The 16,898-nt window shown below is 39.3% G+C and overlaps 1 protein-coding gene across 3 annotated transcripts in view; it reads left to right on the top strand.

Annotated features, from left to right (window-relative positions):
* The window catches only part of LOC122549657 (DNA topoisomerase 2-beta-like), a 144,337-nt gene extending 134,316 nt beyond the window's left edge, over nt 1–10,021 (top strand). For all 3 annotated transcript variants that reach the window (XM_043689461.1, XM_043689462.1, XM_043689463.1), the window contains one exon: nt 9,519–10,021. In XM_043689461.1, coding sequence (XP_043545396.1) covers nt 9,519–9,695 — 177 coding nt within the window. In that variant the 3' untranslated portion in view covers nt 9,696–10,021. The remainder of the gene's footprint in view (nt 1–9,518) is intronic.
* Nucleotides 10,022–16,898: the final 6,877 nt, after the last annotated feature.

Here is a 16,898-nt window from a genome sequence, read left to right as displayed (position 1 = left end):
GTCATCTGCAAACTTACTAACTATACCTCTTTTGCTCACATCCAAATCATTTATATAAATGAGGAAAAGTAGTGGACCCAGCACCGACCCTTGTGGCACTCCACTGGTCACAGGCCTCCAGTCTGAAAAACAACTCTCCACCACCACCCTCTGTCTTCTACCTTTAAGCCAGTTCTGTATCCAAATGGTGAGTTCACTTTGTATTCCATGAGATCTAACCTTGCTAACCAGTCTCCCATGGGGAACCTTGTCGAACGCCTTACTGAAGTAAATATAGATCACATCTACTGCTCTTCCCTCATCAATCCACTTTGTTACTACTTCAAAAAACTCAATCAAGTTTGTGAGACATGATTTCCCATGCATAAAGCCATGATGACTATCCCTAGTCAATCCTTGCCTTTCCAAATACATGTATATCCTGTCCCTCAGGATTCCCTCCAACAACTTGCCCACCACCAAGGTCAGGCTCACTGGTCTATAGTTCCCTGGCTTGTCCTTACCACCCTTCTTAAACAGTGGCACCACGTTAGCTAACCTCCAGTCTTCCAACACTTCACCTGTGACTATCGATGATACAAATTGGTTCTTGTGGCAAAACTTCTTTCCATTTTTCTCAAGGGGAACTAAAGAATGGGTAGCCTTGTCACTGATGCTCAAGTCCTGACGTGTGATATACACAACAATAAATGTGAATGCCTTTCAATCTCTGTATTTTAATTGATGCCAATGCGTCTGTTTGTTTTGGAGTTTTCTCAGTCTCTAATGCAATTGTATCAATTTTTGGTCATACATTTCAGCTTGCTTTTCTGCAAATTAACTTCTCTGCAGAGAGCAATACATCTTGCAACCTAAGCAGTACTATGCGTGCACAATTCTTTATCCAAAATGCTCGGGACCAGCTAGTTTTCGGAATTCAGAATTTTTCGAATTTCAGAACAAGTGACAGTTTGGTGAAATTTTTTAAAAATCTTACTGGAGGAGCACACTCAGTGAATAAAACGTGCCTGGAAACAGAATCAAGGCCTGCATGCTGGGCACGCCCCCACACGTCACATTTGAGTGACATGCAGTGAGGGGGTGTCAACTGGGGTTAACTGTTTGCTCCGCAAACAACCTTGTTAATAAGAAAAAACTTGACAAAAAAAACCTTCGGACCTTGGAGCTTTTTGGGTTTCAGATAACGGGTTGTCTACGTACTACAAATTATGTCTAAAGAATGTAAAAGATCTTCTACTCAGTTATTCTTTAAATCGAAGATCATTTTGGGATGGTGTTGCATGCAATATTATTAAAACCAAGCCATTCATTTTCAATATTGTGCTGTTACAAGGAACTCCAGGATCTGGTGAAAGCTGACATTGTTAATTGACATAATATCATTCACTTACAAAAATCATCCTGGAACTCTCTTATTTTGAACGTTATAAAGATGTGCATGAATGAGCACCATTGTTAAGTACAACTGTAAGATGCCCACCAAAGCATTCACTATTTCTTGGAACAGAAGCTTAAGTACTCTCACATGGAGATTATTGGACCCTGGACATATATTCTTTAATCCCAACGCTTTCCATAACACCATCTCCCAATAATACTGATTTCCTTCAGTTCCTCCTCTTCATTAGTCCCTGAATTGGCCAACATTTTTGGGACATTATTTGTGCCCTCCTTTGTGAAGACAGTACCAAAACGTGTATTAATTGGTCTGCCATCTCTTTGTGCCAACTAGAACTTTCCCTGTATCTGACATTTCACATCTCTTGGTTGTTGGCTGGCAGAAGGCCTTTTGTCATCCACAACTTATCATTCCACAGTAATCAGCTATTTGTTGCGAGCTGAATGTTCCTTTTTACTCACCCCTGGCCCGAGCTCATTTGTTGTATCCTTGCCCTGCCTCTTGAAATAGCAACTATGTAAAAAAATACTCATAGCTCACTTTTTTAAAAAGGTGTAGCATTCCCTTTACAATCTTAGGTTTTTTTAAAACAGTCCTTTCTCTATTTCAGACCAAAATCAAAAGAACAATAAAAAGGCGCATTTTTAAAATGCTGAATGTTTCTCCTTCTAGCAGAGCTAGGAATTACTCCTTTTTTTTAAAAAAAAAACAGGGAATTTAAGATAAAACATGACAGAGGTGAATTTTTTTTCCATGTGTTATCAGTCCTTGGAAAACTTCCTCTGAATATTTTTAAGACGCAGGTGGGTTCATCCTTGAAATATAAGGAATGAAAGGTAATCGGTACAGGCAGGGTTATCGAGTAATCGCATCAGCCATATCTTACTAAATAGCAGAACATGCTTGAGATCCAACTCCAGCTCCTAATTCGTGTTCAGAAGACCAGAGTATTTCACTCAGCAAATTGAGGCTCAATGGATTTTGCTCAATAGCTTCATGATATGAATGGCAGAGTAGGCTCAGAGTCAAGTGACCTACACCACCTAAATCATTTACTTGTCTATCATGTTTCCATATTGATACTGAGTGTGCCTTGCATATTGGTGCATTATAACAGTTCAGAATACCACCACAGAGATAGTTGTCAGATCTACAGAGCCTTGAATACTTCGTTTTTCATTGTGGGCCTTCCCTGGTTGAGATCTGGTAAGAGTTTGCAAAGTGTGATAGTGACAAGCTTTTCCAAATAATTTCTCCAGCCATTGCTTCATTCTTGAAGTTTCTTGATGAAAGCTGATCTTTGTTAGAGATTAAGAATACTTGTTTAAGTGACTTAGATGCATTTTGTTGTTTTTGACAAACTTCAATATTGATTTGATTATTTACAGATGCAGATGGATTAGAAAGATTATCTAGATGTTACTCCCCACCGCTAAATGGCGGCTTCTGATTTAGCTGGTTGCTCTCTTTTTTTTAAACAGAACAGTGGGTACTACAGTGGCAGACATCATTTTTACTGCCTTTTATTGGGAGTGATGGCAGCAAATGTGACTGGTTCCGCATCAAACTAAGTCTAATCACTGATAGAATTCTTGGTAGGAAACCTAGCACCTGGCTCCTGGAGCCTGTCAATGATTTAATTCTCCATTCTAGTGTGTTAGCTATTCTGTTTTGAAAGATTTTTTTTCTGGTTGTGTTCTTAACTCTACCTTCTACTCTTGCATTCTTCATAGGATCAGTACAGATGAACAATCAGCTTAATAATGAAAAATATATATCTTTACTGTGCCTTGGTTTGTGCAGTCGTAGATCATTTGATCTGTCAAACATGTGGCTACTCTTTGTGCGTACAATTTGAGGCCCTCTCTGTTCTTTCCCCATAACCTTGCAAATTACTTTTTGAGAGTTCATACATTTCCTGTAGAAGTTACTGTGGAATCTGCTTCCACCAACTTTTTATATTGTGCACTCCAGATCAATGTAAAACAGATTTTAAACATTTCAACTTCACTCTGGTCCTTTAGCCAGCCGCTTTCAATACATCTACTATTTGAAACAGTATCTCCTAATTTTCTCTCAATACTTCACAACTTTGAACACCTTTATTAAAAATATCGTTAATCTCTGCACTATATTTGACTAATTTGGAAAAAAGTATTTGCTGCTATGCTCTACTTCTTGAAAATCAGTTTTGGATCTGTTTTGCAATCATGTCTATTATGGGGCAGCATATCAAAAGCTTTATGAAAGCCCTCAGCACTACTGTCATAAACCTTTTGTTACTTCAAAGATTTCAATAAGGTTTGTCAGACACAACCCCCTTTCACAAATCAGGATGGCTGCCATTTATTAGTCCAAATTTTTCCAAGCAATTAATTTAAATGAAGTTGTTTATTGTTTTCTTTGGCTGTCTACAATAGCTATGACATTGCTATCATAAGGGTTTAACTCTAAATCTACTTGCATTGTAACCTAAACAAAGCCCAATATCCAAAAATGTTCCCAGTTGGACAGCTAGCTCAGAGAGCTGATTCAGTCATGATGAATTGAATGTCTTCCTTCCGTACTCTAATCCCTTCCATACTCTAATTAATGCAGGAAAGGACCTGCTTATCATTTTTTGCTTTGCTGTGGTATGCTACCAAAATATACATTTTAATTTGAAGTACCTGATCTACTTTATTTTGTGCAGCCATAGATGGCTCTGATAGAGCAGGCACCATGTTGATGCATTATCCCTGTTGACTGCGAAACAACTGTTTGTAATGCAGTCTTCTGAACAATAATTATTGCAAAGTCCCTGAAACACTCTTTAATAGGTGTCTTTAATCTTGTTCCAATAATGCTGGTGACATGGTTGAGGCATCAGTAGCAACAGTCATCAGTTTAAAATTGAGAGAGAATTTCTTTCTACATTATTTTTAGAGCATGTGATACTTTCCTGCAGTGACTGACTGGCTAAGGTAAACTCACTGCACAAGGGGTGAACATATTCATACTGGTTTTTGATGCCATTTATGGTTCAGTCTGTAACAGATTTATGAATATTTGAAGGTGGAGGAACTTGGGGAGAGAAGTGCAGTAAGATTAAAGAGACATTGGGTTAAGTGGGTGAAATATTATGAGAAGCCCAAAAATGCAATTTATACATGTTCCCACTGATAACAATATTAATCTAACATACTTTGTGATGACATTTTTCATTATGTTTGAACATTGATCCAAGTTGTCCATTAAAACAGCAAAAAGGTATCTTCTTTCCCTTTTAGAGAAATTAGAAATGCTTAGAGACCCAGAATAATTTTGAAAAGTCCTCTAATGGTCACTTTGTCAGTTTTATGTTCTTGGTGCAAAATTAATAATGTCTCTTTGGGATGACTCTGTTGGACATCATTTTTGGCTGCTATCACAAACGTCTTGATCTGTTTTCCTTCATGAACAGGATATTAGAATTTGCCTGCTAAAGGCATTGCTTACCAAATTAAGAACAGGTGTTCCCTAGACACTAAAGTGATTATAGCTTTCACAATATTCTAAGCATTAATCTCATTGTCTCAAACTTGCATTGATAATTTGCAGGTTGACTATAACTCACTAAATGAATTAGGGTGGACATGTGCTTCCATTAAGTTTATAAGACTAATTAGTAAATGTTTTGTTACACTAGATGAAAATACAGTGGCTAAATGTTGCAGCTTATGTTAGTTCCTATGCTTCTGTAGTGTTATTTGAATTAGCTATGAATGTTGATTGTGGGGAATCTACATCAACAGTTTGCACACTTAAATTCACTCGTGGGACATGGGCCTTGCTGTCTGGCCAGCATTTATTGCCTGCTCCTAGTTGCCCTTGAGAAAGTGGTGAAGAGCTGCCTTCTTGAACCGCTGTCATCCATGTGCTATAGGTAGACCCTCAATTCCCTTAGGGATGGCTTTCCAGGATTTTGATCCAATGACACTGAAGGAATAGTAATATATTTCCACATCCGGATGGTGAGTGGCTTGGAGCGGAACATGTGGGTTATGGTGTTCCCATGTACCAGCTGCCTTTGTCCTTCCAGATGCAAGTTATTGTGGATTTGGCAGATGCTGTCTAAGGATCTTTGGTGAATTTCTACAATGCATCTTGTAAATACTGCTACTGAGTGTCAGTGGTGGAGAGAGTGAATGCTTTTGATGTGGTGCCAATAACATTGGTTGCTTTGTCCTGGATGCTGTCAAACTGCTTGAGTGTTGTTGGAGTGTTGTATTCCGTCACACTCTTGACTTATACCTTCTGGACAGTAGACAAACTTTGGGGAGTCAGAGGAGAGTTACCTGCTACAGTATACCTAGCCTCTGACCTGTTGTTGTAGCTACTTATATGGTGAGTCCAGTTGAGTTTGTTGAAAATTGTGAATTCAGTGATGGTAACGATATTGAATATCAAAGGACAATTGTTAGATTGTCTATTATTGCAAATGGTCATTGTCTGGTATTTGTGTGCTGAATATTGTCCAGGTATTGCTGCATTTAGCTATGGACCCCTTCAGTATCTGAGGAGTTATGAATGGTCCTGAACATTGTGCAGACCTTGATGAATGTCCCTCCTTCTGATCTCATGATGGAAGGAAGGCCATTGATGAAGCAACTGAGATGGTTGGGCCGAGGATACTACCCTGAGAAACTCCTGCAGAGACGTCCTGGAGCTGAAGTGACTGATTTCAGACAACTTCAGCCATCTTCCTGTGTGCCAAGTATGATTCCAACTAACAGAGAGTTTGCCCTCAATTCCACTGATTCCAGTTTTGCTAGGGCTCCTTGATGCTGCACTTAGTCACATGTGGCTTTGATGTCAAGAGCTGTAATTCTCACTTTGCCTGTGGAACCAGTCTGTAATGAGGTCAGGAAGTGATTGGCCCCTCTGAAACTCAAATTGGACACTAGTGAGCAGGGTATTACTGAGTAGGTGCTGCTTGATCGCATTTTTAATGACACCTTCCATCATTTTACTGATGATTGAGAATAGATTGAAGCGGTAATTAGCTGAATTAGAATAGTTCTGCTTTTTTGTTTACAGGACATACCTGGGCAATTTTCCACTTCACCAGGTAGATGCCAGTGTTGGAACTTTACCAGGCCAGCTTGGTTAGGGAAGCAACAAGTTCTGGAGCACAAATCTTCGGTACTACTGCAGAATGTTGTCAGGATTCATAATCTTATCAGTATCCAGTGTCTCCAATGATGTCCAGATATCACCTGGAATGAATCAAATTGGCTGAAGACTTGGATCTAGGATGCTGTGGAGCACTGCAGGAGGTTGAGATGTATCACCCACTCAGCGTTTCTGGCTGAAGGTTGCTGTGAATGGTTCAGCCATATCTTTTATACTGCTGTGTTGGGCTGTACTGGCATTGAGGATGGCGATATCTGTGGAGCCTCCTCTTCCAGTGAGTTGTTTAATTGTCCACCATTGTTTATTACTGGATGTGACATGACTGCAGAGCTCAGAAAAAGCTAAGTGATCCCACTACCAACAGATCAGATGTATCATTTGTTGCTTATACTGGTTAGCATGCAAGTAGTCCTGTTTGGTAGCTCTCATTTTTAGGTGTGTCTCGTGCACTCCTGGCATACCCTCCTGCAGTATCCATTGTACAAAGGTTGATCCCCTGGTGGAGGATGCGCCAGGTCATGAGGTTACAGACTGCTAGAATTCTGCTCCCATTGATGGCCTGCAGTGCCTCATGAATGCCCAATACTGAGTTGCTGGATCTGTTCAAAGTCTGTCCCATTTAGTACAATGATAATACCCTCCATTGTATTATGTGGCACTCTCAGTATGAAAGTGGGAGCTCATCTACACAAGAACTGTGTGGTGGGCACTCCAACAAGTACTGTCGTGGACAGATGGATCGGCAGCAAACAGGTTGTTAAGGATGAGGTCAAGTATATTTGCCCTCTTTATGCAAATAAGTTGTACTGAAGGGTCAGTTTCCATGCTGTATGACTCTAAGGTTCCCTCATCACCTCTCGTGGCCCTCGTCAGCATCTACGTCCTTTAGGACCCGACCAACTTGATCAGTAATGCTGTTAAGCCGCTCTTGGTGATGGATGTTAAAAATCCCCCCCATCCAGAGTACATTTGTGCTCTTGCCCCCTTTGTGCTTCCTCCAAGTGTTGTTCAACATGGCGCAATACTGATTAATCATTTGAGGGAGGAGAGTACATAGTAATCAATAGGAGGTTTTCTTGCCCATATTTAACCTTATCCCATGAGATTTCATGGGATCCAGAGTAAACATTCAGGACTCCTTGGGCAACTCACTCCCCTCTCTATATCAGTGACACCATCTCTGCTGGGTCTGTCCTGCCATTGAGAGAGGCCATATCCAGGGATGGGGATTGTGTTGGTGGTAGGAATAGTCGTACTGATAGAATTGTACCCACAGACAATGTGAGGCCGTTACTTGACTAATCTGTGCCTGGGTCAATGCCAGGTAGTCCATCCAGTTTCATTTCTTTGTTGAGATTTTGTATTGATTGAAACAACTGAGTGACTTGCTAGGCCTTTTCAGAGGGCAGTTGAGAGTCTGGGTAGTCAGTACTCCATTCACCATCAGTTGCTGTGTTTCACTACATTGTTCTAGGTAGATTTGTGATGTGTTACTGTCCATTTCAAGTTGAGATTGCAAGTTTCCTTTTAATCAAAAGGTGTAACGTTTGGCGATTTGAAGCTGTAAAAACCTCACTTAAGATGGTTAGAAATGTCTAAGCAGTATTGAAGTTGTTTTCATTTATCATATGGAACTTGTTTTATTTTAAAATTTGATGATCCATATATAGCTGGATTAGCATCATTCATGTTAGGTGTTCAAATTGTGTGTATATCCTGCTGTTGTAGAAAAAAAATTGTGCACTTGCAAAGTGCAGTTTAAATGCTTGTATTTTCTTGTTTCTTCAGTTTCTTATTTTTAAAGCTGTGTGCTAGATCTCCTTGGCACAAGGTATTGATGAGATGTTGATTTGTCATTGAATTCATCATATTGTTTGATATCCAGATAACATAGTAATTGAATCCTAATCTTTTTTTTCTAAAAATTGAATGCATATCACATTATAGAAAACCACCAAGCCAATATCCATTTTCTACCATCTCATTATTTGCACTGAAAAGAAATATTGGACCTTAATAGGCTAAATGGTCCTATTTCATATCATGCCAATGCTGGTTTGCTTTTGTTTTCTGATGTGCCGTGTATGGGATTCCCCTTCAGTTTCCTCACCAATTTGCACATTCCAATCCAAGCCTTGTTTTTGTACACACTGGATTGAAACAAAGTTTATATCAGTCTGTTTTTCATAAGGGTCATTGGTTGCAATGGTAGTGCCCCTACCTTTAAGCCAGGAGGCTTAGATCAAATCCCACCTGTTCCATAGGTGTGTAATAACCTCTCTAAACAGAATGATTAGAAAACATGAGTCCTGTTCATTCTCTGCGTGTAGCAACGGAACTCTTCGCCAGCCTGCAAAAGTAGCTTATCAGAAATTTGTACATTTTAACCAACCATTATTACTTTGCATTATTCAAGACAGCAGTTTCACTAATGCAAACCAGGTTCAGAATGCTGAAGAATCCTATTTTATTTTGAACGCATACTGTAAAAGAGATCATATTAATGGTAGTGATTTAAGCTGCGGATGAGTCATTAGATTTTATGAAGTTCATGATTAATATATACATAAGCTTCTTAAAACTTTCTTCAATCCTAATTGGAATTTCTTGTCATTCTGTTATGTACTTGTCTCATGTTAACTTCCAAAATTTTAATACTTGCTGTTCCTGTCAAAGAACTGCAGGTATGGGCAGAGCAGACTTGTAAATGAGAGCAGGAGAATCTGCAGATAATGTTACATTAAAGGGAAAGGAAATGTAATTGACCTTACAGGAGCAGTCCAATAGATTTTTTAAAAAGATGTACTTTTTTATATTTGCTGTGATTGGTATAGTAAAACAAACATTATTCCAATCTAGATTCATGCATGCAACAACTTTCCTTTCTTCTTATCTGTCAAAACTTTACTAAACTTAAAAATAGTTCTGAATTGATTTTAAGTATTGCTATCTATTTTAACCCTAGAAATCTAAAAAATCAATATATGATGATGAAGATGGTGAAAATGATTTTGAACCAGCTGATAGTGTTCGAAGCGCACATCCTGATGCATCTCAGTCTAGGCTGGGCCGAGCCAAGAAAGAGGTGAAATATTTTATAGAATCAGATGAAGATGACTATGACGATGATATGTATGATTAACTGTTTTAAAAAATTGAAGCAAAATAATGTATCTTGTGTCTCTTTATTTTTGTCTCTTCTATCTGGTTCTTTTGTACATTTGGCTCGGTTTTTGTGAAATTGTACCTGTTTTTATTGTGTGTAGATGTTCTTAACATTTTATCATGCATACATGCAATTTTATTCACTTTTTTACTTCGTACAAAATTCATGTCTGTTTTGAGTAGTCTTGTAGAAATGTAATAGAATGCTGAAAGCACATTTTAACTGTTTAAGTGAAAAAGAATTGCAAATCTGAATGCGCTTTTTTTTTAAAAATGATCTTGAAATAAACTTTTAGAAATGGACTTTTGTGCAGTGATCGCATTACTATTAAATAAACAGATAGACGTGATCAATACTTATTTATATAAGTTTGCTATCATTCTACCATAATTCACAAAAACATTATTTAAAAAGACACCAAACCACATAGTATGATCTTGGGAATAGATGGCCAAAAGCTTAAGCATAAAACCCAATTTTACATAACATATCCTGTGTGAAGTAAGTGCAAAGGACTTAATGATTTAGGAAGGGTGTACTATGGCTTTAGGCCTTCACAGTGAAAGGCAGTACCATTAGTGAAAGAACAATTGAAGTTGGCGATGCTCAGCCAGCCCGAATTAGATGAGTGCAGGTATCTTGGAGGACTTTTGAGGCCTAAAGGGTTACTGCAATGAGGATAAATGTAGGAAATAGGAGCAACAATAGACCCATCGAAAGTGCTCCAGCATTCAGTATGTACTTGCTGACCCTCAATCTCAATGGCATATTCTTGCACTCTCGCTCTCTCAAACCCTGGGTGGAGCCAGGCATTGGAGGAATGTGAAAACAAGGATAAGAATTTAACATGTTAATATCAACAGTGTTGCAGGTCAATAAGCAACACTGATAGATGAACATGACCTGGTACTAACAATAAAGTAGCCAGCCTATTCTGAGGATTGGCTGTCTCAGTCAAATTGCAATTTCACACCTATATGTTTGCAGTAGAACTGAAATCCACATGATTAGCCAGCAATTCCAATCTGACTCCTTTAAAAGTACAGAGTACACCTGAAATCGCACATTTCTCTCATTAGGCAGGATAATTAGGAAGTCAAACCATACCCTACCTTTCATAGCAGTAATTGTTATATTCTGTGATTTTTAAATATCCAGCAGCAGAACCAGCTGCCAGAACAGCTCCAGTGAAAGGGATATAGGTAAGTGTTGGCTTAGGATTGCAGTTGGTTAAGGGGTTGGCATGCCAGTTAGATACAGTGCCAGGTAAGTGATGGAGTGTGTTGGTGGGGGATTAGCAGGCAAGTTTGGAGACCTGTGGGTTGTTGGTCTAGCAGAGAGAGGGGTGTTCAGATGGTAGTGGCAGAGAAGTCAGGCCAGCTGGTTTGGATAGATTTGGGTCGAGATCAGATACTGGGGATGGGGAAAGGATGGGCAAAATCATGTGTCATTGGGAATGGTTATTGGGTCCAAAGAGTAAAAAGGGTTTGGGGATGGTGAAGTTGATGAGGTAGGGAGGTGTGAGTTAGGGAGGAAATTATATGGCCCCTTGCAGAAATATTTGTATCATCTATAACTACGGTTTGGGTGCCAGGTGACTGGAGAATGGCTAATGTTGTGCCTTTGTTTAAGAAAGGATGCAAGAAATCTGGGAACTATAGGCTTGGGAGTCTGGTGGTGGATAAGTTATCGGTAGTAACTCTGAAAGATAGGATTTATACGCATTTGGAGAGGCAAGGAATGAATAGGGATAGTCAGCATGGTTTTGTGCAGGAAATTTGTTTCTCACAAACTTGATTGAGTTTTTGAGGAAGCATTTTGAGAAAAAAAACCAGGGCAGGGCTCATGCAATTAAAAGTTGGGCCTTGGGTAGTGTTGTAGAGCAGAGAGACCGAGGCATCTAGGTATGTAACTGTTTGAAGTTTGCATCACATGTAGATTGGGTGGTTCACAAGCTGTTTAGCATGCTTGTCTTCATTGCTCAGATCTTTTGAATATAGGAGTTGGGACATTATGTTGAGGTTGTACAGGATGTTGGTGACACCTCTTCTGGAGTACTGTGTCCAGTTCTGGTCACTCTGTTATAGGAAGGATATTGAGGAAGAAGATTGCGGCAGAGTGGTAGACAATAGATACTACCAGCAAAACTAACGTAATTTATAAAAAACCATGCAAGAACTGTAAACAAAAAATTACATTGGACAAACAAGCCGGAAACTTGCCACCAGGAAACCAGAAATGACATCACCCACCTTAAGAAACCAAGACCTATAAACAGAGGTGGGAAATACCACCAGCGCTTCAATGGAGGCTGTCACTGCTGCTGTTACCTAGTCATGGTGATGAATTGCCTGAAAACAAACCTTGCAGCTCAGTGAGCTCACTTCCATACTTATCATCAACCTGAGCTACAAATCTTCTCAAAAAGCGCTAGCAGTAGACATCGTCTACTTGGACTTTATTAAAGCCTTTGTCAAGGATCTGAATGGTAGACTAATTAGTAAAGTTAGATCACAGGATTTAGGGTGAGCTTACCAGTTGGATGTGAAATTGGCTTAATAGCAGAATACAGTGATGGGGAAGACTTGTTTCAGACTGGAGGCCTGTAACCAGCAATGTTCCACAGGAATTGGTCCTGGGTCCACTTCTGTTTGTCATTTGTGAAAATGATTTAAATGAGAATATTGAAGACTCTGTGTCATTCACAAACTTACTAACCATGATTGGTGTCATAGTGGATAGTGAAGGTTACCTAAGATTACAAAGATCTTGATCATTGGGTCAATTGGCTGAAGAGTGGCAGATGGAGTTTAGTTTGGAAAAATGCGAGGTATTGCATTTTGAGAAAACAAACCAGGGCAGGGCTCATGCAATTAAAAGTTGGGCCTTGGGTAGTGTTGTAGAGCAGAGAGACCGAGGCATCTAGGTATGTAACTGTTTGAAGTTTGCATCACATGTAGATTGGGTGGTTCACAAGCTGTTTAGCATGCTTGTCTTCATTGCTCAGATCTTTTGAGTATAGGAGTTGGGACATTATGTTGAGGTTGTACAGGATGTTGGTGACACCTCTTCTGGAGTACTGTGTCCAGTTCTGGTCACTCTGTTATAGGAAGGATATTAGTAAATCAGAGAGGATGCAGAAGAGATTTACCAGGATGATGTCAGGAATGGTGAGTCTGAGTTATGGGGGAGGTTGGGTAGGCTGGGATATTTTTCACTGGAGTGTAGGAGGTTGAGGGGTGACTTTTGTCGATACTTATAAAGTCTTGTGGGATATAGATAAGATGAATGGCAGGTGTGGTTTTTTTTCCTAGGATGGGGTATTTCAAGACTAGGGGACACATTTTTAAGGTGAGAAGACAAAGATTTTAAAAAGACTTGAGGGGTAATTTTTTTGCATGGCAAGTGATTCTTGTGTAGAATATATTTCCAGAGGAAGTTGTAGATGTGGTTACAGTTACAATGTTTAAAAGACGTTTAGATAAATATATGAATAAGATATATGGAGGGATATGGACTAAAAGCAAGCAAGTGGACTGGTTTAGTTTGGGATTATGGTCAGCGTGGATGGTTGAATTGACAGGTTTGTTTCTGTGCTGTATGACTATTATCTAAGTCTCTGAGTGGTGAATTGGTAGCATGGTCAATGCAATAATTACCCAGGAGTTAGAATAGGTTTTCAACATTTTCCTGGATAATTACTAGCTTAACTGAAGGAGAGCCCTCTTATATGCCTTGACTTTAATGGATTCAGTTGGAGGAATACAGATTGCCTATGAGAATTTTCAAGTTCCTGACCAATTTAGAAGTCAGGGAGTCTGCTGCGTCTGAGATTGTATATGGTCCAGACACAATCCCAGTCTACACTGCTCCAGAGACTAACTGACCATCAGAACATCTGAGCCGTGGTGTTTGAGGGAACAATGCTAGGAGAAATGGCCAAAGATTTCCAATTTTAAGGCAAAATAACAAAAGAATCTTGAGGCTTCGAGGAAAACATTCAAAATCTCTTTGAATTTCAAAAATAATTTACAAGTTTGATCGTAATTTTTTTAAAATCAAAGTTACAAAAATATTATGGATAGATTATTTTTGTGCTGAAAGCCTGAAACAATGTTCTATTGATTTTATTTTTAATTGAAGTGAAATGGTCATATTTCCCTTAGAGAAAATGGCAATGTATGAAGAATAATTCCTGTGATGGCTTTCTTTGCTTTTAAAATTTATCATTGCTTTGTTGCACAATTTTATATTGAATCAAGTTAGTGTTTATTTGAGAGAGAGCAAGAGATTTACACAGGTAAGTTGAACACCTATGCTTCCTCCTTCCTATATCAAATTCACTAATTTTACATTTTTAACCTTATTTTTCCAAATAACGTGGGAATAAACATTGATTATTAAATGAGGATTGTAAATTTAAGTGGCAAAAGAAGTTGAAATGGTTCTAAACCATAAAAAGAATGAGTACAAGTCAGAAATTTTGCTTTTAGCAATATACATTAAAGGAAAAAATAAATTATGTAAAGCTATTAAATCAGGAGAAAGAAATAAACCTGAGAAAACAAAACAGGAGAAGCTAAGGTGTTTGAACCATTCTTTGTACAAATGCATAGACTATAAGGAACAAATCTGATTGAATTGCAGTTGCAATTTCAAGTCAAAAGGGTAAGAAATGGAATGCATAATCATGACATAGCTGCAAAACAGAGTGCTACGCAGATTTATCAGAATGATGATATTCAGAAACTTGGTCTTTTGAGGAAAAGCATTCAAAGAATTGGGACCCTTGTATGAAAAAAAAGTTCATTGTCTATTTTGATTTGATTTATTATTGTCAAATGTACCTCTGTACAGCAATAAGTTTTGTTTTACGTGCTGTACAGGCAGATCATAACATGCAAAGATCATAGGATGGATTGAACAGAATGAAGAATACAATGTATAAGTTAAAAAGAAGGTACCTAAAAAGCAAGATCAACATTCGTTTTGAAATTTGAGGGGTCTGTTCAGAAGTCTAATAACAGAAGGGAAGAAGCTGCTCTTTAACCTGGTGGTACTTTAACTGTTTGTATCCTCTGCCTGAATAAAAAGGTTGGAAGAGATTATAAGCGGAGTGGAATGAATTGATGATGACGATGACTATGATGATGACATCGGCTGCCTTTCTGAGCCAACAAGGTGGAGTCAATGGATGGAAGCTTGGCTTGTGTGATGGTCTGGCTGTGCACACAACTTTCTGCAGTTTTCTACAGTCCTGGGCAGAGCAGTTGCCACATCAAGCCATGATGCATCCAGATAGAATGCTTTCTATAGTGTATCTGTAAAAGTGAGGGTCCTTAGGAAAGTGCTGAATTTCCTTAGCCTCCTGAGAAAGAAGTAGTGTTGTGCCTTCTTGATCATCGCGTTAATGTGGGTGGTCCAGGACAGATTATTGGTGATTGTTACTTCTGGGAACCTAACGGTCTCAATCATCTCCAACACAGCTCCATTGATCGAGATGGGCATTTTCTCCTCTTTGCTTCCTGAAGTCGATGATTAACTCTTTAGTTTTAAGTGGGTAACTTTTTTAAACAATGACTACTTGTTCTAGATTCACCTGCAAGAGGAAACATCCTTTCCTTATCCATTCTGTTAAGAATCCATTGTATTTTATGTTTCAGTCAAATTGCCTTATTCTGTTCTGAATTTCAACAGATATAAGCTGATCTTTCAATAGACAATAGACAATAGGTGCAGGAGTAGGCCATTCAGCCCTTCGAGCCTGCACCGCCATTCAATATAATCATGGCTGATCATTCCTAATCAGTATCCTGTTCCTGCCTTATCTCCATAACCCTTGATTCCACGATCTTTGAGAGCTCTATCCAACTCCTTCTTAAATGAATCCAGAGAGTGGGCCTCCACTGCCCTCTGGGGCAGAGCATTCCACACAGCCACCACTCTCTGGGTGAACAAATTTCTCCTGAGCTCTGTCCTAAATGATCTACCCCGTATTTTTAAGCTGTGTCCTCTAGTTCGGCACTCACCCATCAGCGGAAACATGTTTCCTGCCTCCAGAGTGTCCAATCCTTTAATAATCTTATACGTCTCAATCAGATCCACTCTCAGTCTTCTAAACTCAAGGGTACACAAGCCCAGTCGCTCCAGTCTTTCAGCGTAAGGTAGTCCCACCATTCCAGGAATTGACCTCGTGCCGCCATTCCAGGAATTGACCTCGTGAACCTACGCTGCACTCCCTCAATACCAGAATGTCTTTCCTCAAATTTGGAGACCAGAACTGCACACAGTACTCCAGGTGTGGTCTCACCAGGGCAGAGGAACCTCTCTGCTTCTATACTCAATCCCTCTTGTTATGAAGCCAGCGTGCTATTTAACCTTCTTCACTACCTGCTGTACCTGCATGCTTACCTTCATTGAGTGGTGTACAAGAACCCCCAGATCTCTCTGTACTGCCCCTTTACATAAATTGATTCCATTGAGGTAGTAATCTGCCTTCCTGTTCTTGCCACCAAAGTGGATAAACAGTCATCCACATTAAACTCCATCTGCCATGCATCTGACCACTCACCAAACTGTCCAGGTCACACTGTAATCTCCTAACATCATCCTCACATTTCACACTGCCAGCCAGCTTAGTATCATCAGCAAATTTGCTAATGTTATTGCTGATACCATCTTCTATATCATTAACATATATTGTAAAAAGCTGTGGTCCCAGCACGGATCCCTGCGGTACCCCACTGGTCACTGCCTGCCATTCCAAAATGGAGCCGTTTATCACTACCCTTTGTTTCCTATCAGCCAACCAATTTTCAATCCAATCTAGTACTTTGACCCAATACCATGCACCCTAATTTTACTCACTAACCTCCTATGTGGGACTTTATCAAAAGCTTTCTGAAAGTCCAGGTACACCACATCTACTGGATTTCCCTCGTCCAACTACATAGTTACATCCTCAAAAAATTCAAGAAGATTAGTCAAGCATGATTTCCCCTTCATAAATCCATGCTGACTCTGACCTATCCTGTTACTACTATCCAGATGTACAGTAATTTCATCCTTTATAATAGACCTCAGCATCTTTCCCACCACTGAGGTCAGACTAACTGGTCTATAATTACCTGCTTTCTCTCGCCCACCTTTCTTAAAAAGTGGTATAACATTACCCACCCT

Source organism: Chiloscyllium plagiosum, chromosome 5 (assembly GCF_004010195.1).
Source record: "Chiloscyllium plagiosum isolate BGI_BamShark_2017 chromosome 5, ASM401019v2, whole genome shotgun sequence".
In the NCBI taxonomy this organism is placed as follows: domain Eukaryota; kingdom Metazoa; phylum Chordata; class Chondrichthyes; order Orectolobiformes; family Hemiscylliidae; genus Chiloscyllium; species Chiloscyllium plagiosum.
This window is presented reverse-complemented; position numbering and strand designations above follow the sequence as displayed.